Source organism: Lolium rigidum, chromosome 3 (genome assembly GCF_022539505.1).
Source record: "Lolium rigidum isolate FL_2022 chromosome 3, APGP_CSIRO_Lrig_0.1, whole genome shotgun sequence".
In the NCBI taxonomy this organism is placed as follows: Eukaryota; Viridiplantae; Streptophyta; class Magnoliopsida; order Poales; family Poaceae; genus Lolium; species Lolium rigidum.
In genome coordinates, this window is record NC_061510.1 from 345652747 (window position 1) to 345674918 (window position 22172).

The 22172-nt window shown below is 41.7% G+C and overlaps 1 protein-coding gene across 1 annotated transcript; it reads right to left on the reverse strand.

The window, feature by feature from the left end:
- Nucleotides 1–18175: 18175 nt before the first annotated feature.
- LOC124704735 (cilia- and flagella-associated protein 251-like) lies at nucleotides 18176–18814 on the reverse strand (the record flags this gene model as incomplete). Its single annotated transcript, XM_047236998.1, has 1 exon — nucleotides 18176–18814. A coding segment is annotated over one exon (639 nt), but the record flags the coding sequence as incomplete, so codon positions are not given.
- Nucleotides 18815–22172: the final 3358 nt, after the last annotated feature.

Genomic DNA, 22172 nt, shown 5'->3' on the forward strand with positions numbered 1-22172 from the left:
ATATCTCCTTCATAAACGGCCACGCATACGACAAGGGGTACTATCTAGCTGATGGTATCTACCCGACGTATGCTACATTTGTGAAGACAATTCCCTCTCCGGCAAACGAGATGGAAGCTTATTTTGCAACATGCCAGGAAGCAGCACACAAGGATGTTGAGCGTGCTTTTGGGGTGCTTCAGCAGCGTTTCGCCATTGTCAGGTACCCTGCTCTCACTTGTTCTGAGTCTCAGATGTAGGAGGTGATGAACGTCTGTATGATCATGCACAACATGATCAACCATTCGATTATCAAGGGCCACTCGCTGAGGTAGGGCATGTACCCCAAGAATTTACCGCTTTTCTTCATATGCACAATGAAATTCGAGATGCAGATGTCCATGCATAACTGAAGGCGGATCTAGCTGAGCATTTGTGGGCGAGGAGAGGAGCCGATAACAATGCATCATTTTATTTCTATTTGTTTGGCTGTATGAATAATTTTAAGTAATATTTGTTTGTTTGCTTGTAGGAATAATTTAAGTACTATTTGTTTGATTGATTGTATGAATAATTCAAGTACTATTTATTTGATTGATTGTATGAATAATTTAATTCTATTTGTGTGATTCTATGAATAAAATGTGATTGATATGTTGTTTCAAAATATTGTAAAAAGAAAAAAAATCAGGGGTGCCGTTTGGGAGGCGCCGGTGTGGGAACAGCGTCCCCAAATGGAGGATACACTGTCGCCGCCCCCATACAGCAGCGCTGGCGCCCGTGCTGGCGACTATTTGGGGGCCGCCGGTGGAGATGCTCTTACCGATGGTTAGCGCACTGGAGCGGTGCACCGCCTGAAGCCGATCTCGGATCGATCGGCCCATTAGAGCATTTCCACCGACGACCCCGATAGCGTTTTGGGGGCCGGGAGCGAAAATGGGCTCGCACAGGCGCGCCCCAAACGGCGCCGCCTAGTTTTCGAGCTCAATAGAATTGTTGGCAACCCCGTCCGACCTCTTCGCCAACGGCGCGAATCGGGCGTGCTGGCGCCTCGCGAGGCGGAAAAATTTGGGTGTGGGAGCCGCATGTCAGCCACACATCCCAAAACTCGACGCCAGAGGGGAGTGGCGGGGCCGACGCATCAGCGACTCATTCAATTTTAACCTAACCGCCGCCTACCTCATGACGGGAGTTATTGGGCTGCAGCGGCGGTGTAGTTTCCGCAGAGGCGCAGCGAACCGTCACATCGTGCGTGCCTTGCTCTTCGTGCCGACGTTAATGAGCGCCACCGCTCCCCCGCCTCCCTCCGGCCTATAAAAAGGGCCGCCTCTCATCGTCCCTCTCACACACAAACCCTAGCGCCTCTGTCCCCAACCCTAGCCGCCGCCATCTGAAGAGACGACACCATGTCTGGTCGAGGACGAGGTCGCGGCCCTGGTCGTGGTCGTGGCTGCGGCAGAGCTGCACGCTCGCCGTCACCTGCGACGTCGACGTCTTCATCGTTGGACATGCAGGACGAGGAGGAGCCCGTGTTGTTCGAGTTCGTCGTCGTCCTCAAGGGCGACCCACACGCCATCCAGAGGCTGCCGAACAGCTTCGCCGACTTCGTCGCCGGCGACGAGCGTCCGGGCTCGCTGCATCTGCGGGAGGCTGCCTGCGGCTGCTGCCAGTGGATCGCGGACGTGATCTACGACGCGCGTGGCAAGATGTACCTCCACATCGGCTCGAAGTCGGCTTCGTGCTCATGTTCTCCTACTTTGACAAGAGGGACATGAGCGTCAAGGTGTTCGACAAGACGCGTTGCCGCCGCCTCTACCACGGCGACAACGCCGGGGAGGACGACGACTGAGTGTTTTTTCTTCGTAGCGAATATCGGCACGCATGTTTTTGGATGTTCTTCCTCGAAAGAACCAATAGGGGCACCCTCACCAACTAGATTTTCCAGTTTGGGTGACTAGGTATGCCCTCGAGTGTTCTTTCTTGGCAGCAAACACACGAAAAAACCTGCGATGATCGGCCTAGTTAGGTTTAGTTTTATTGCAATGTTTTATATTTGTGTCAACTATGGTTCAAACTATGTATTAGTTTGTGGAAAAACCATGTTCCAAACTATATCTTCATGTAAACCAGGTTCCCAATTATGTATTAGTTTGTGACATGGAATGTTTCTTCTCTTTATTCGATTTTCTATGCTTTTATTTGTGATTTTAATTCAAAATATTTATCAGAGATGCCGATTTAGGGGCGCCGGTGTGGGAACAGCTCCGCCAAATAGAAGATGCAGTATCGGCATCCCTCATACGGAGGTGCCAGCGACTATTTGGCGGGCGCCGGTGGAGATGCTCTTAGTTCGTTCGATAAAACAAAACATGTACTATAAAGTCTTCTTTCGTCTTAGTAAAACAAATTGAGCCATATCGAAAATGTTGTCAGATATCGAAGCGATGTCATCTCCTCCTCTCTCGATCAGAGACTAGAGATCAAATCCCCGTGTCTACATGGATGCATACACTTTTTTGAATTCAAACAATTTTTGACACCTAGCATAATTGAAATCTGGCAAAATTTCAATACCAAATAAAAATTTGAAATTTCATCCAATTTGAAGGTTGCTCAAATTTGAAAGTTGCTCAAATTTGAAATTTGCTCGAATTTGAATAATATATTTAAAAACAGAAAAAGATAAAAGGCAGAAAAGGAAAAACTAAAAAATAAGAGAAAAAACTAAAACTGAAAATATAAAAAAATCAAAAGCGACAGAAACCAACTAAACAATAAAAAGAACTGAAGAAAAAACGAAAAACCGAACCAGATGGGTCACGGCCCGCACGCGGGCAGGCGTTATCTGCCACGCAGCTGCGCGGGAAATAGGTTTTTCCCGTCTTTTGCGGCCCGAGTTGTCCGCACTACACACCCTCGTGTGTCATCTGGGCCTGGCCCATTTCTTTCACTTCTTCCTTCGTGGCTGCTTCTCTTCTTTGTTTCCTGAACGGGATAACGTGTAGGTGACTACGTGAGTATCTCACAAACATATAGGCATCAACTGCTTCGACACCAACCAATCAGCGATTTCCAAAACACAAAAAAGCCACTGATTGCTTTGTCAGAGGAGATATCCGGATTTTTCTTTCTTTTCTACTACCTTTGTTCGGGCTTATAAGTTTGACGCGTACACCTAAGTCCTAAATTTGACTAACATAACATAAATTTGACAAAATAAAATTATATCGTTAGAAAGTAGGATATCTAAATTTTCTAATAATATATATTTTGAAATATATATCATGTATTACGTTGGTTAAATTACTGATACATGCCAGCCTTATAATCCTGACATAGGGTGTAATTTTAATTATTTTCCTCATTTCTTCGGCTCTATTTTCTCATTCAGGTTTTCTTCTTCCTTTTTGGTATTTTTGTTTATTTGTGTTTAAAATCCATTATTTTCTGTTTATTTTCCATTCTCCTTTTTTTCAAAGACTTCCACCTTTTTGTGATTTTTCAATATTTTAACCAACACACAAGGATTTTTAAAATACACAAACCATTTCTTTACATATATATTTATATTTCGTATTTTCGTATAAAACGATAATATCTGTGAAAAAATATTTTATTTTTGTGTTGGTATTCTTACTTTGTTTTATTCAATTAATATTAGGTTCCAAAAATGTTCACAAGTTTGATTAAAAATATGTTTTTGGATTCAAAAAACGTTCACGGGGTAAAAAAAGTACATTCACAAAATCACAAAGTTTGAAAAAAATGTTCACGAGGTTTAATCAAATGTTCAGGAGGTTCAAAATATTTTTCATGGGTTCAAAAAAATGTTCATTAAATTTAGGAAATGTTAACGGATTTTTTTTTATCATGGATACGAAGAAAATCACGAGGTTAAGAAAATATTCATGAGTTCAAAAAATATGATAGATTCGAAAAAATGTTAAGGGATTAAAGAATGTTCAGCTGCAGGTTTCTTCCTTCTCCCCTTCTTCGCTCTTCACCCGACTTCGCTTTGTCGTGATGGTTCCTCGCCGCCAATGGCAGTTGAAGGTATGTGCACCCCTCGTCATTGCCCGTCTCCGCCACCTTCTCTTGTGTGTTGGTTAATGAATGTCTCCACCGGACAGTTTATGCTTCTCTCTGTAACTTCTTATTGCTTCTTGAACTTCTCCAGTAGTCTCTACGAGGATTTCAGTATGTACTAACCTTCAACTATCATGCAGAAAGTTTAGTCCATTTTTTTGGGTTTGTTATCACCATGTAGAGAAGAAGAAAAACAAAACTTAATCTATGCTTGGCCTCGAGCTTGCAGATGGCTAAAAAAAATATGAATTTTGAAGTTTGTTATCATAACCATCAAGTTCTACACATATGATCCCAACTAATCTATGCTCGGCCTCGAGGCACCTTTGTCAAATATACTGAATAATCCAGAGGCGACTGGACGTGTCTCTCTTTGGGGGACCGAACTTTCCCCTTGGGACATCACATACGATAAGCGCAAGGCCATCAAATCACAAGTGCTACCAGACTTCAGGCAAAATGGATGGAACTCCAAAGTACACGACCACTAGATTTATCGAGTGCTTGGACAATGTACTTCGATGGATCCAAACGTTTTTAAGGAGCGGGAGCTGGTGTGATGTTGATATCACCGCAAGGGGATAAGATGCGATATGTTTTACGGATGAGCTTTGCAAACGCATCTAACAATGAAGCGGAATACGAGGCCTTGTTGCACGACATGCGTATGGCCAAGGCATGCGGTGCAACTCGCCTCAAGATTTTCGGCGACTCCAACCTCGCAGTCAAGCAAGTCATGAATCAATGCGATGCCGTAAGCGACAATATGATAGCATACCGAGATATGTACAACAATCTCGAAGGATCGTTTGATGGCTGTGAAGCCTCACACATCAGTATATCAAGCAATGAGGAAGCCGATATGCTTGCAAACATTGGACCGCAGTGTTTACAAGTTCCACCCGGAGTATTTTGGAAGAGATCAAGGAGTGCTCAATCAATGAAAAGAAACCCGTAGAGGCAGAGAAGTCTAAAGGTGAAAAGGCGAAAGGGAAAAGGAACTCGGGGGCTACGGCCGCACCCGATGATGTGGAAGTGGACACAACCTCGATAGAAGGAGCAAAGGATGTCATGATGGTGGAAGTCACATGGATGCAGCTATACTTAGCATATCTGATCAATACAGAGTTGCCAGACAACCAAGTCGAAGCACAAGGGATTGCGCGACGCTCTAAAGCTTTTCGGGTGGTGAAAGGTGAATTATATAAAAGAAGTATCACGGGCGGGCGTCCTTCAGCTGTGCGTCACACCCATGGAAGGACAAGCTATCATCAAGGACATACATGAAGGGATATGTGGTCACCACACAAGTTATCGAGCAATAACAGCCATGGCTTTTAGAGCAGGATTCTACTGGTTAACCGATGTTGAAGACACTAAGGAAATCGTTAAAACATGCCAAGGGTGCTAGATGTTTGCCAACAAACCTCAAGCACCGGTGGCAGAGATGATGCCGATATCTTTAGCATGGCCCTTCGCCGAGTGGAGTTTGGATATGGTTAGAAAATTACACAAATCTTCGCGTGGAGGACATGTTTATATGCTCGTATGAGTTGACAAGTTTACAAAATGGATCGAAGCAAAACCAGTTACAACAGCTGAGGCAACGGCGGCAGTGAATTTTGTGGAGTCAATTGTCTTTCATTTCGGCGTGCCTCATACTATCATCACCGATAATGGCTCTAACTTCACATCCGGGGAATTCAAGGAATTTTGCGATAAGCTTACCATTCAACTGAAATTTACCTCAGTGGCGCACCCGCAGACAAACAGACAAGTTGAAAAAGCCAATGGAATCATATGGAATGGCATTAATTAAGAAGCGATTGCTGACATCGTTAAAAAGGACCAAGGGCGCTTGGGTCGAAGAACTCCCCTCCGTCTTGTGGAGTCTACGAACAACTCCAAACACAGCTACGCAAGAAACCCCGTTATTCATGGTCCATGGTGCCAAAGCCGTGCTACGAGTCGAGATTACACACGACGCTCCTCGAGTCGCAGAATATGAAGAGGCCGCATCGACCAAAGCACTCGAGGATGACATGGACGTATTGGATGAATCCCACGATGTGGCACTCACCATGGCGACAGTGTATCAGCAGAATCTGCAAAATTACCACAGTCGTCGACTGAGACCTTGATCTTTTTAGGTTGGTGACTTAGTCCTTCGGTTGAAGAAAGAGAAACTCGAAAGCTCGAGTCTCCATGGATCGGCCCAATATCGTTACAGAAGTAATCCCAGGAGGAGCATACCAGATTAAGGATAAGAAAACGAGTTAGACGGAACCAAACCCGTGGAACGTCTAGCACCTATTTCGCTTCTATGCTTAAGTACTTAGCTTTCGCACTGATGAATAAGGCCAATGGCCAGGCTTCTCAGCCAAGCAATTTATATATTTAAAATAAGGCTTCTTATCCATGATATCGAGTCCGTCGCCCTATGGGCCTTCAGTTGAATCCAACCGATCATATTGTATCTTCGTATTTCGTCACTTATAAAGATAAGTTCTTCTATCCTATTGTCATTTCTGTTATTTTACACCCGATACCCAGAGGCTTCGGTTCAGTGCTTCACTAACAAAACACAGCCGAAAAGCTTGGGGGTTGGATACTTTTTCAATAGCATCTTGGCCCGAGTAGTAAAACATCGATTTAAGAAAAAAGACATCAATATGAAAGAAGAAAAGCCTCATGCGTCGACAAAAGTTACACAAGTATTGTTTATGAAATCAGTTATATTACGAATACACAATCGCGGAATTGTATTCACTAGTAGAAAGAGAGGCTTCCGTCCACCCCCATTAGTCCCGGAAATGTTCGAACCGCGACTAAAGGGGGCTTTAGTCGCGGTTCGGGAGGCAACCCGCGACTAATGCTCCATCCGAGACGAAAGGACCAACCGGGACTAAAGGGCTATGGAGGGATGCAGCCGGCGGAAAAAGTCCCCAACCGGGACTAAAGGGGTACCCTTTAGTCCCGGTTGGTGTCCCCAACCGCGACTAAAGGTTTTTCCGAGTTTTTTTACTCCCACGCACCCTGCCCCCCCCCCCCCCGTGGATCGCCTTTTTTTGGTTTGTAAAATACAAAAAAAAATTGTTTTCAGATTCTTGTATGTTATGCAACCTACTATTCGGAGAAATTAAGAAATTCGAATTTTCACTATTTTTGCAAAAAAAGTTTAAAAAATGGTAAAACCGCAATAACTTTTGCATACGACGTCGGAAAAAAACGTATAATATATCAAAAAAATCCTGGGAAAAAGTTACATCCGAATTCACCTGGGTTTACCCGGTTAGCCAATTTTTAGATTCTCAAAATTTCAAATGAAAATACGAAAGCAGGAAGATTTTAGTTTTTGCTATAAATTACGGATTTTAAATTTTTTAAATTTTTCAAAAAATAAAATTAATAATTGCATCCAGCATAAAGATTACTATTACTTTTACCCAATTTTTAGATTTTCAAATTTTTAGGTTTTAGGTTTGGCAAAAAAATATTTAAAAAATTAAAAATAATTAAAAATAATAAAAATTAAAAGTTAATGTTTATTTATTTATTCACGATTATTATTACATCATTATTTTTGTTTATGAAAAAAATTATTTGAAATTCAAACAATAAAAAAATGTGACATCGACCAACATGTTAATAGGATTGATATGATACTAGTATCACATACATGCGCACGTAGCACTTGAATGCGGGACGGAATGGAACTCGGAAGTTAAGCGTGCTAGAGGTGGAGTAGTGGGAGGATGGGTGACCGAGCGGGAAGTTTGACCACGAGTAAGTAATTTGACTAGAGATAAGTGTAGTTAGAGATAGAGACTAAGCTATGCAAATAACTGAAATAATAGAAATTTTGAAAAAATAGAAAAAAAACAGAGTGAAAAACAATTAGAAACCCAAATGAATTAAAAAAAATTAACGAAATAGCCTTTAGTCCCGGTTGGGACACAAACCGCCCAACCGGGACTAAAGGTCCTTCGCCCAGGCGCACGCTAGCCGCCCACATGGACGGACCTTTAGTCGCGGTTCGTAAGCAACCGCGACTAAAGGGGGGCTTTAGTCGCGACCCTTTAGTCCCGGTTGCACAACTGGGACTAAAGCCCGTTGTGAACCGGGACTAAAGGCCCTTTTTCTACTAGTGATTGCTTACAATTTTTTGGCGCAATTCTTACACCGTCCTTATAGCAAGTTTAGCAACAAAAAATCCTCGCAGGAATATCTTTGAGCATGCTCGAGTATTCATACTCGACCATAGCCTCGGGGGCTACTCCCATCGGGAGCGCTGAACTTGCACCCGATAAAAAATGCATCATCAAGGAGGAACAAGTAAGTATTTTTTTTTACATCATAGTTACATTTTTTGTGCAGGACTCTTTCAGCCTATACTTGACAAGTACTCGAGTATAGCCTCAGGGGCTACTCCCATCGGGAGCGCTGGTCGCACACCCGATGGAACTTCGAAGCTATATGAAAATGAAGGTACTCCGAGTCTATATATACTCGACTGCAAGTACTCAAGTATAGCCTCGGGGCTACTCCTATTGGTAGCGTTGAACGCGGATCCAATAGGAAAAAAGAATGGTCAAATAATCAGAAGTTAGGCGTAAAGCTTAAAAATACATGTTCAGGTGGTAAATACTTTATGAACATTTAAGTCGAGCAGAGATGAAATGTAAAACTTTGAATACATGTACAAGTGGTGAACACTTAACAAGCATTTCTTCGTCCTTTACTCCCACCAGGAGTGCATGCATCTAGAAGAAATTCGACCCGATAATTTCGGGCAATCCAACAGCCAAACTTGGCATCTGATAAATAAATAAATACAAAAGCCTGAGCCGTGTCGTCGTGAGCTTTTAGATGCCATGCTAGAGAATGAAGGTAAGACCATCAGGATCATGTCCTGTGAGGCCTAGCATCGTCACAGACTACGATCTGCTAGACATATCTGCATTGTCAACAATGTGATGAAAAATCCCGACGGACGCGTCAGGTTAAATTTTTATGCTGGAACTCAGAACTCGATAAGTTCTCCGCGGCCCGAGCAGGGTTACGCCAGGTTTCCGAATTCGTGTCCGGGGACGTGAGTTTGAAGTAGATTCCCCGCATTTTCTCAGGCTATTAACTGATGTCCCTACGATTATAATATTTATTTATAAAGGAAATAATAGAGTATTGTTTCATGATCAAAGACAAACGAAGTCCAAGAAAGAAGGAATCAAAGGTATTGAGATTCGACCCGAGTCTGCCACACAAGTAGAATCTCAGGGGCTACTGACATGGGTATACCATATCGGGTCCTAAGCATCATTACCCCTGTTGCAAAGCCCATAAAGGAATATATGAAAGCCCATGAAGAAGTCTGGAAGAATCCGGAGGAATCTAATTAGGAAAGCGAAGCCCATATCGGGTGAATCGACATGTATTATAACTCGACCTCGAGGTGGACTCTGGGACCTAGCCCGCTATATAAAGGGCTGGGAGGAGCCACCGAGGAGACGGATCGAATCATAGCAAACACCCTTGTATCCCTAGTTCTGCATATTGTAATCTTGACAATTCGCCCTTGATAATAATATTCGCCGGTTGTCTAAGTTTGGCTGACCGGCCAGTTGATTCGTCGACGTCCTCCTTCCTGAAACCCAAGTCCATCAGGAGTGGGCTTTCCATGGGACCATCATCTGTGATGGATCAAGTTTGTCGTAGAATAACGCCACATCACACATAAAAGATGATTATGTGGTACATACAATCCGATGTGGCGACATGACACCTAGTTTGATGAAGATTCATATTTTTGTAATGATGGTGATTCCACATCAAACTAATCGGTGAAAGAATATATAATGTTGTATCACGACGGTAGTTAAAGTGACATATTAGTAGTTTGGGTAGCTATAGGTACCACGGAAACCACGTTGGTGCGATGTGAAATCACTCTGCCAAGGGTCCTTTTGCGTCATAGATGTGAGCACAACTGTCATGCAAAAATGTTATTAACAATGGTAGATCAAATCTACCACATTCCATTAACCATGGTTTAGATTTAAAGTTCTGTGGTAAAATTGTTTGGACACAAAAAATGAAACTTATACCACGGAGAAAATTCATGGTAGAAGGGCACATTTCTTGCAATGCTTCTTCGTCACCCCATCCTCATTTATGTGGAACTCCCTGTTGTCGCTCCTCTTCCTCACCCAACCGTCATCACCATGGAGCTCTCCATTGCCGATCATGTCCCTCGCCAACCTTTATCAGCATGGTGTTCATCGTTCTTTGTTCCCCTTCCTTCCCCCAACATGCGTAGCACCAACATTCTAGGCTCCTTTCTAAGTCTTTTGCTGATTGAGACCTCCCAAGTGGCTCATTACCTGACAAAGGCCAACATGACCTTTCTCACCCGCATTGTCGCCTCTAGCCACGAGGGATCTTTGTCATCCATGCTGAGTCTTGTGCTAAACTTTTTCGGAGATGAGATGGAGTCCTCCTCGCCGGATCTCTTTGGAGAAGAGGGCCTGGACTCTTGGTTGTTGGATCCTGTCAGAGGCGACGCCTACTCACGGAAGATGGATTTTTGTTCTTCTCACATGATCTAGTGATGTGTCCCCTCACCGACAAGGGGAGAAGATGTTGGGATGATGCGTCATTAATGGATCCGAAGTCTCATGGAATGGGTTGGATAACCGGTCCATGGGCTATTTTTTGTTTGGCAATTCTGCACTAGTGTAATGCCCTTAGTGTCGGTAGGAGTGAAAATTTTAACCACTCACCCTAAATCGTCGAACAAAACATCTCAATGGTGATATTTAAGAGGCAATCAATGATGTACTATTTTGTACTAGTAGTTACTATTAGTTTTCTAATTATACTCCTTGGTATTTCCTGGAACTAATATATTGCCTCTATTTTCCAGTAGCAACCAATTTTTATGCATGGTTCTAGAAAAAAACCGAATAATGCACAAGCATCATACCAATTGCTAAGATGAAAAGGTTGCTACAGAAAATCGGGAACCACAGCTATATGATGCATTCGTCATCTAAATGGAGAAACAAATCACATGATAACACTAGCTAGGTTGCATCATCGACCACAATTGGCCTTCCTGCAAGCACTGTCGTAAAAACAATGGTCTAATTTTTTTTTGTATTCTTGCATTTTATGAGAAAACGCAAAGAATTGTGTCTTGACGCATATGTATGAAAGATAATTTTTAGTGCTCCAAAATAGCTTTTCGGGAGACATTATTTTGACTTTTTTTGCACCGGCAATAATAAAATTCTTTTTTTTTCGCAAAACTTTGTATGCGGACATAGAATTTCCCCAAAAATATTTTCTGTAATTTTTGACATTTTGAAATGCATTTAAATTATTATTTCATAATGGATGCATCGAGACCTATGAGTCAAAACATCATATGACCAGTAAGATGACTCTTTCAACTCTCAGCCTTTCGAGTCTCCTATATGGGGTGCTAGTCATACTCGGATGTATGGCCTACGTTTGAACACGACGGATAAAATTGACTAAATCCCCAGTTTCCAATCCGAATGAATTTACACCATCAACCTGAGCAAGCCCTTGGAGGAAAGGAATACTGAAGGTTCCCTTTAATTCATAGGATTCTTCGGAAGCCGTTTGAGAGCATGAAGCTAGACCTTATAAAAAGAGAATTCTTCTTTCCGTAAGATTCAAGTAGACGTGGTATTTTAATCGTATCGGATTCCTATTTATACACTTACGAAGTCTATCGTGTGGTTGCTATCGACGGAAAGATGAAACTACTGTGCGCTTAGCATCGCTCAGATCCCCATCACTGTCTGTTCATTATTAGCAGGAGTGCGGCAGCCGGCAGATCTTTCCCACCATGTGCGCGTGTGTGCGCACGCAGAGTGAGATGGGGAGAAGGCGATGCACGCTCGGTCAAGCAGTTGCAGAGAGGTGAGAGACAAGAGCAGTGGCGGGTACGAGCGCAAGAAATAATTGTCCCTTCCCAATAACATCCATAGATAGAGCGAGGGTTGCAGGTAGCTATAGCCTAGCCCAGGGGACACTCTACAAGCAGGCAGCAGCAGGCTAGCCATCTAGGCTATATAGGTGGAGTGTTTGCCCTGCGCACCCACCATATGCGCTCGTACGTACCAAACTCAGATCAGTCACTGCTCACCTATAGCGACAAGAGAAAGCGTAACAGACGCCGCACGCAGCAGCGAAATGGCCGATTCCGATGGCTACTGTCCCCATGCTGCCACAGGCCCCACAGCTGATTGATACATCCATATATATCCGTAGAAATTTAGGGCATCTTAGCCTCTGGGGTGTCCTAGCGGCCTGATGTAAATTTTTTTTACGATTTCCCATTAAGAAAAACATAATTTAAATAGGAAATAAAGGAAAATAAAAAACTAGAAGGTCCATGTAAGGTCTGCTACCCTAGCCTACTCCTCGTCCTCGTCGTCGATCACGACGAAATTCGGCTTGCCACGGCCAGTTGGCAGCCGGCGGAGCATACGCCGGTGGTGGAAGTGGAGCAGGCCACAGATTGAACGATGGAAGTGGAGGCATCAGCAGGTGCGGGGCCGAGTTCTGCAGCGCCCATTCGAGGGCCTCATCCTCCTTGATGCATGTCGGCATTATGTCGGCATTATGTCGGTGGCGTACCGGGGCAGAGGCGGAGGCGCCCGTGGCACCTCCGACACGAGGATGCCGAGCCTCTCGATCTCGTCGTCGGTCATCATGTTTGGCAGCTGGAACTCTCAGCCCTCCTCCATGGCCATATGCCAGTTTGTCGTTGTCGTCCTTGGCCTCTTCATTGTAGTAGGTGAGCGCGGCGTCCTCCTTGGGATCCACAGGAGGGGACGGTTGCCGTCCTTGATGAGGTGCAACAAGGCATCTAGGCGGCGGAGGTGACCAAATGGGTAGTCCCGGTCGCCGAGGAATCCTGCCTTCCTCCTCGGGTCCGTCTTGATCCTGTTGTAGGTAAGCCATCGATCGGAGTCAACGGCGTAGGCGGGGTCAACGCGGAGGTCCGGCGGGAGGTACGACCGCTTACACTGGATCTCCATGGTCCGCTCCGAATCATGCACGGTCACGGGCGGGACAAGCACCCGACGGTGGCTAAGGCACCGCTCGGCAGGTGCACGTCTCGCCAATTGCCGCAGGGCATCCAATTTTTGTGCATCAACCGCGCCATGTCAACTGCGAGCGGAACCATGTTCGGCCGCACCTCCTTCTTCATGCCGCTACCAGACGCCTTGAAGTCGTTCTTCTTCTTCCCCATGGTGATGCGGCGACGCACAGTGGTGGTTGTGGGAGTGGAGGTGGTGGTGGCGGTGGTGTGGGCGATGGCAGGGACGATGCCGGTCACCTTTTACAGGCAGGACGCGCACGGGACACGATGCCATTGATGATGTCGGCGAAGAAGGCTAGCTGCCATCGCCAGGCCTGGTGCGTGTTAAGAAGACGAGGCACAATCTTGATCAAGTTATTGTAAAAGCATTGTGAGCTGAGATCAAAGTACTCTAAACATAGGCATGATAGATATAATTCTAATAATAGAACTTAGCAACTATGTCACAACATGAAAAGTAACTCAAACAAAAGATCATGAATATTAGTGCACTGAAAGCAACTGTTTGTTTTTGAGCATAGAGAAAACATAGCAAAGTGGTATTCAGCTTGTCCTTCATGGAATAACAAAACATAAATGCATATGACACTTTTAAAGTTCAAAAGGGTGACTAAATACAAATAGTTTGAGGACAAGCAATAACATAATTATGAATCAATCAATAATAAATTTTGGGACTATGCACATTATACTTAGAATGGCAACTATGCTCTCTTAATTGGTGCATAAAGTTAGAAGATGAAGACTCAACATAAAAGTAAAAGAAAGGCCCTGCACAGAGGGAAGCAGATAGATTACTCATAAGCTTTTTATTTTGAATAAAACAGAGTTGTTGAAAATGTATTTTGAGAGGTATGTATGTTTATATCAACGACTGGTATCAAATGGTTTATCATCCTTTGATATAGTGACTTTAAGAGTGGCTCCCATATAGTTCTCCATTTGCACACCATTATTTAGGATCTCTCCAGTACATAGTGTGCAGAGCTTTATTTGTTTATTTAATATTTTTTGTGGGCTAGGCACCCAGTTGCCTTGCTCTTTTTGCAATATTAGGGACTAACACATAATTCATGCTAGTCAAGGTGTGAAGTCATGAAAAGACAATAAAGAATTCAATACTTTCGCACGAGCTAAAACAGGAACACAAAACGTGTAATAATTTTTGAAGGTTTTAAAGCTAGCACACAAGAAATTTACTTTGAAGTGGAGGTGAAATACCACATATAGGTAGGTATGCAGGATACATTAGGCGAGACTTTGGTTTCATGGAAGTTGGATGCACGAGTAGAGCTCATACTCAGTACAGGTAGAAAAATACTTGGAAGCGACCAACTAAGAGAGCAATAATGGCCATAATCATGCATAGAGACAAAACATTATTAATCAAAGCATAATGTGATATTACAAGTCAAAAATTAAATGATCATAGAGGCTTGAGGTGACTGGTTTGTACTCATAACATGGTGTAAGCATGTGCCAAGTCAACCCTATTAAAGCATCAAAGGTGAATACCACAATATTATGCTTTTGTATGATGGAAACAACACATGATTCTTTCAATGTCACATTAAGCACTCTCAGCTATTTGAGACAAGTCATGCTACAAAAATAACTACTAAGCATATAATTAAAATAACATCTAACCTGACATGCTAAAGTCTAAGCCACAGTCTAAACAAGCTTCCTTTTGCACCACTATAAGCATGAAATACTTTACTCGTCTCCAACACCAATCAATTTATTTGAAACAACTCTCATAGATAATAATCAATAAAGACCAGAGAGGTAATCACACCTAACTAAAGAAAACTAACTAGCTCTGAACAAAATACGAGTAGAAAACAAGAGCTAAACGTTGTATTAGCAAAAGAGAACACTCGTAGAACAATAAGAGTGAAAACTAGAGTGTTCTATGCAATAAAAACGGAGTGTGTCATTCTCCAAAACAAGTATGCTGGGATACAACCATATACTATAGCAAAAAAACTAAAAAAAACTAAAAAAACTAAAAACAAAAATAAAGACGCTGCAAGAACAACACATAGCATATGAAGAAATAAAAATATAGTGTCTTGAAAGATGACCTGATAGTTTTGTTGATGAAGAAGGGAATGCCTTGGGCATCCCCAAGCTTTGATGCTTGTACCTCTTGGATATTTATTGGGTAACATGGGCATCCCCAAGCTTGAGCTTTTGTCCATCCTTCATCTCAGCACATCATTCTTCTCTTCCTACACTTGAAAATTCCTTCATACAAAACTTCACACAATTTTCATTAGCAGCATTAGTGCAATCAAAATAACAAATCCATTTTGGTTTGGTTCTAACATAAGTCAAACATCCATTAAAACATTAGCTAGTGTAGCAACTTCTTTTAAAAGCTCTTTCTCTCAAAAGAACTCAAAAAAAGATTAAGAGGCAAATGCAAATACTGGCAAAAATCTGTCAAAACAGAACACCAGGTAAAGCTCGATTTTTTGGAAACTCCTCTGTTGCTCAAATCGGAAAGTGCTAAACTAATGAAAGTTAGATAATAACCCGAGGCATATGTTCAAAACATTTCAGATCAATGTGACGTTCTGGCTGAGAATAATAATTGTTTTGGTGGCAGCAAAGAATCTGTTTCGGGACATGATACGTCCAAAACGTATCTACTTTCCCGAACCTTTTTGTTATTATTTGCCCTCAAACTTGTGTGTTTTGAATGCAACTAATGCGGACTAACGGTGTTTTCAGCAGAATTGCCCTGGTGTCTTGTTTTTGTGCAGAAAATCAATTTTCGGGGAAAATCCCAGAAATATACTCAAATGCCTTATTTTCCCGGGGAATCACGGAGCAATAAGGTGAAGAGCAGGAGGGGCTGGAGCTGGGAGTACATGGCCCAGGCGCGGCCCAGGCCTGGCCGCGCCTGGGGGGTGTATTCCCGACCCCTTCGTCATTTCGGCCTCCCCTTTCGGCTATAAGATCCTCGTCACGAGAAGACCCCAGGGGGTTGAAGTTATTCCACATAGAAGTCTGTAGCGCCGCCGCCTCGTGAAACCCTAATTCAGAGGTAGGAACTCCGTTCTGGCACCCTACCGGAACGGGGAATTGGAGGAGATCATCGCCATCGCCATCACCGACGCCTCTCCATCAACCATCCATGATTCCCACATCCATGTGTGAGTAGTTCCCTCGCTGTAGGCTGAAGGGGATGGTCGGGATTGGATGAGTTCGTTCATGTAATAGCATTAGAATTGTTCGGGGCATAGTGCCTAGTATCCGTTGTGAGTATTTTATGCATTGTTGCAACTTGTTATACTTAATGCTTGTCACTTTGGGCCCAAGTGCAATGATCTCAGATCTGAACATATTATGTTTTCATGATGATGCTTTATATATTGTTCTTGATCATATCTGCAAGTTGTATACACATGTCATTGTCTGGAACCCGAGGCCACGAAGTGACAATAATCGGGACAACCGGAGGGGATGGCTTTGATTTGAGGATCGCGTGTGTTCACGGAGTGTTAATGCCTTGCACATGTACTCTATTAAAAGGAGTACCTTAATTACCAGTAGTTTCCCTCGAGGCCCCGCTGCAACGGGCTGGTTGGACAAAAGATGTCGCGCAAGTTTCTCATTGCGAGCACGCGCGACTAAATAGAAACACACGCCTATGGTTATTTTATTCTTGGATACTTGTATCACTTTATCTGCAAATACCCATGTTAGCTATTATATGAGTCGTCTCATTCATGCAACGCCCGGTTATCCATCCCTGTGCCTACAGTATTTTAATCCCGCTGTTTACCGCATCAACCACTGCTGCTGTTTTTACTTTATTTCTGCTGTTACTTTATTACTGCCACTGCTATAAAACTGTTGCTACTCATAAACCTATGCGAGCTAGTCTATTTCCAGGTGCAGCTGAATTGACAACTCAACTGTCAAGGCTTATATTTATTCTTTGGCTCCCCTTGTGTCGAATCAATAAATTGGGTAATACTTCCCTCGAAGACTGTTGCGATCCCTTATACTTGTGGGTCATCAGGACAGCAACTTCCCCAAATCTTACCTTCTTCCTATTAGAGGCTATCCTTGGCACAAAAACGAAATAAAAAAGGATAAAGAGAGGTTATTACAGAGGTAACAACTTCCAAGACTAAACAAAAAAATACAGAAATAAAACATGGGTTATCTCCCAAGAGTGCTTTTTTTAACGCCTTTCAGCTAGGCACAGTAGCTTGAGAATATGCGCACATAAGAAATATGAATTGAAGTAAAAGAGAGCATCAGGAAGTAAATATAAAACAAATTTAAGTCTAACCAACTTCCTATGAAAAATAATCTTGTAAGGAAACAAGTCATAGAAGCACAAAGCAACAAGCATAGGAAAGCAAAACAAGTGCAACTTCAAAATTTTCAACATAAAGAGGTGAAACTTAATATTGTTGAGATACATAAAACCATGTTTCCCTCTCTCATATTAACTTTCAGTAGCATCATGAATAAAATTAACAATATAACTATCACATAAAACGTTCTTATCATGAGCCACATGCATAAAATAATTATTACTCCCCACACAAGCATAGTCATTCTTATTAATTGTAGTAGGAGCAAATTCAACAAAATAGCTATCATGATTATTCTCATCACCATAATCATCAAATATAGGAGGCATATTGTAATCATAATTAATTTTCTCCTCAACAGTAGGTGGACTGAAAATATCATATTCATCATTGTAATCATCATATATTGGAGGTATAGTGTCATCATAAGCAATAGAATAGTTTTCTTCTAAAGTGTGTTCATTTGTAAACATATCATCATTGGAAGGAACATGGATAGTACTAATAGTACATCAATTATTAACATCATCATTTTCAGAATTGGTACCCAATAGATTTTCAATATCACTATAGGTAACATGCATATGATCATCAACAAAACTATGATTGGCTCTTCTTCTTCTTCTTCTTCTTCTTCTTCTTCTTCTTCTTCTTCTTCTTCTTCTTCTTCTTCTTCTTCTTCTTCTTCTTCTTCTTCTTCTTCTTCTTCTTCTTCTTCTTCTTCTTCTTCTTCTTCTTCTTCTTCTTCTTCTTCTTCTTCTTCTTCTTCTTCTTCTTCTTCTTCTTCTTCTTCTTCTTCTTCTTCTTCTTCTTCTTCTTCTTCTTCTTCTTCTTCTTCTTCTTCCTCTTCTTCTTCCTCTTCCTCTTCTTCTTCTTCCTCTTCTTCTTCCTCTTCTTCTTCCTCTTCTTCTTCCTCTTCTTCTTCCTCTTCTTCTTCCTCTTCTTCTTCCTCTTCTTCTTCCTCTTCTTCTTCCTCTTCTTCTTCCTCTTCTTCTTCCTCTTCTTCTTCCTCTTCTTCTTCTTCTTCTTCTTCTTCTTCTTCTTCTTCTTCTTCTTCTTCTTCTTCTTCTTCTTCTTCTTCTTCTTCTTCTTCTTCTTCTTCTTCTTCTTCTTCTTCTTCTTCTTCTTCTTCTTCTTCTTCTTCTTCTTCTTCTTCTTCTTCTTCTTCTTCTTCTTCTTCTTCTTCTTCTTCTTCTTCTTCTTCTTCTTCTTCTTCTTCTTCTTCTTCTTCTTCTTCTTCTTCTTCTTCTTCTTCTTCTTCTTCTCCTTCTTCTTCTCCTTCTTCTTCTTCTTCTCCTTCTTCTTCTTCTTCTCCTTCTCCTTCTTCTTCTTCCTCCTTCTTCCTCCTTCTTCCTCCTTCTTCCCCCTTCATCCTCCTTCTTCTTCTTCTTCGTCCTCCTTCTTCTTCTTCTTCTTCCTCCTTCTTCTTCTTCTTCTTCCCCTCTTTAAGAGGGAGAGGCTTGAAAGGAAGCTTGTCCACATATCCTGGTTTATTGTCTGAAACAATAGAAGAAACTTTCGAGGATTCCTCTTTTCATTAATAAGAACAAAACACATATTAGTCCTGTCATATTTTGGTAAAGTTTCATCTTTTACAATATTTTGTATATAAGTATTTGCGTGGCAACTATCAACACAATAAAGATGACATCCATGCAGGACACTATTCATATAAAAAACACTCATATCTACCAAAGAAGTTTTCCTTGATAACTCTTCATACCCCAAAAATAATGTAAGTTCATCATGCTGATTAGGAGTGATCATGTCATCACAATACAAAATTGCAGTACTCATTGGATTCGAAAGGCTATTATCATAGCTGAGCATTGAAAATTGAAATGACCCATTTTATAGCAAAGTTTACAAACAAAAGGATAGAGGGCACACACTTTTTCACCAAGATCATTTAGAGCCCGGTCCCACATTCTAGTTTTTTCATTCGTGTGATGGATACAATATTGTTCTTCGATTTGATTCTTTTCACAAGGTCTAAGTGCTCCACAAAAATTAACATTCTTATAAGAAATAGTACTTTCAGAAGTTTGAGCATGTTTATTGCAATCATTAATAATAGTTTCATTTTTCATGCAAGTGTCTTTAAAAGGTTCATGATACATGTCCAAATTTCCTTTAGGAACATTAATATGAAAAACAAAGGATCTACATAAATCACCAATAATTTGAGGATCAATACCATATTTATCACTAAGCTCTTGAAAATCAGCAGTTTCAGCGAAAGACTTAATGCAATCATACTCATAGTTTATACTTGATTCTTTACCTTTGTCGTTATCCCAATCCTTGGTATTGCTTTGAATTGTTTCAAGAACATCCCACTTAGCTTCAAACTCCATACTTTTGAAAGATCCCTCTAAACAAGCATCTAGATAGTCATTGTATTGTCCCGAAAGCTTTGCATAAAAATTATTAATAACAATATTACTAGGGAGCTCATGAATGGGATATTTGAGCATTAGTGACTTCAATCTCCCCCACGCTTGGGCAATACTTTCTCCATCATGAGGATGGAAATTATAAATATAATTCCTATCTAAATGCATTTCATGAGGAGGATAAAATTTAGAGTAAAAGAGAGATTCAAGCTCCTTCCACTCTAAATGATGAGGATCATCTAGTAGCTGATACCACTCCCTTGATTTGTGCTTAAGTGACAATGGAAATAATTTCTTCATGGCATTTTCTCTTGATAAACCTGCAACCTTAAACAACTCACAAAATTCTTTAAGTTTCCACAAGTGATCACTCAGATGGACTGTTCCTAACGTTCATCCATGATCTTTTCAACAATTTTCATAGATATTTTAAAAGGAATACTTTCAGTAGGTTGATTTAAGATATCACAAGCATCATTATAATTAACACATATGGGAGATAAAATATCATCACAGCAAATTTTCTCCTCTAAAGCTGGGGAACTAAAATCATTTTCATAAAAACTAGCTTCACCAAGCTTAGACTTTTCCATAGAATTAGCAATAATGGTGTTCAAAGAATTCATACTAATAACATTGCTATTAGCATGAAAATAAAGTTCCATAGGTTTTTTAATTTTCTCTTCAAACACCTCATGTCCTAACTCAACATAAATACTATAAAACTCTATAATTTTTTTTTGTTTTCCATTAAGCCTAACTAGTGAAAATAAAAACAAGAAACAAAAAGATATAATTGCAGAATTTAAAGGAAATAACTTTGAGCACTCACACACCAGCAACAGTACTAGAAGATAGCTTAGTAGCCGGAGGATGTGAGTACCTTTTGCCTTACCTCCCCGGCAACGGCACCAGAAGAGAGCTTGATGTCTATGCACGCTTCTATTCTTGTAGACAGTGTGGGGACTCCAAGTGCAGAGGATTGTAGAACATCAGCAAGTTTTTCTTAAGTGAATCACCCAATATTTATCGAACTCAGGGAGGTAGAGGTCAAAGATATCCCTCTCAAGCAACCGTGCAATTAAGATACACGAAGTCTCTTGTGTCCCCAACACACCCAATACACTTGTCAGGTGTATAGGTGCACAAGTTCGGCGTAGAGATAGTGAAATACAAGTAATATGAATGATTATAAATGGTAATTGCAATCTGAAATAAAAATAGCAGCAAGCAAACATGAAGCAGAACTGGTTGTAAACGGTGTTTCAATGATTAGAAACAAGGCCTAGGTTTCTTACTTTCACTAGTGGACACTCTCAACAATGATATCATAATTGAATACATAAATATCATCTCTTCACTATGCTACTCTGAACCACTCTCCGGTTGGATAATGAACACCAATCACTGCGTAGGGCTGCAAAAGCACTCCATAAAGTTCGCGTTCCAAACCTAGGGACAACACACTTTGTCACTTTGAGCATCCAAAGAGAGTACTAACAAACACCACAATTTCATAGAGACATCCGACTCAAATTATAACTCATGACAAGTATTTATGTAATCTTTAGCCTAAGAGACACACACGATGCACACACTGTCACCTTCACACCGTGGGACAAGGTGTCTCCGGAGATCACAATAATAAAACCACTTGAGTAGCATAATAGATGAAGAGTAACATCTACTTATTCAACTAGATTACAAAGCTCATGATCACATAAATATCACACCATGGGAGAGAGATAAATCACATAGCTACCGGTAAAGCCCTCAGCTTTGGGGGAGAACTACTCCCCTCTCATCATGGGAGTCAATAATAGCGATGAAGATGGCGGTGGAGTCGATGGAGATGGCTCCGGGGGAAATTCCCCGTCCCGGCAGGGTGCAGGAATAGAGCTTTCTGTCCCCCGAAACTTGTCTTTGATGGCAGCGGAGCTATGGAACTTTTCGTGGATGGAGGCTTGGGTGTTTAGGTTTTTCATGAGGATGTGAATTTATAGGCGAAAGGGCGATGTCGGTGGGTGCCCAAGGGGCCCACACCATACCTAGGCGCGACCAGGGGGTGGGCCGCGCCTAGGGGTGGTGTGGCCACCTCCCGGCTCTTCTCCGGCTCCCCTTTGGACTCCGTCTTCGTGACAACAAAATAGGAACTTCGGCTTTCGTTTCGTCCAATTCAGAGAATTATTTCCAGAACAACTTTTCTGAAATACAAAAACAACAGAAAACATG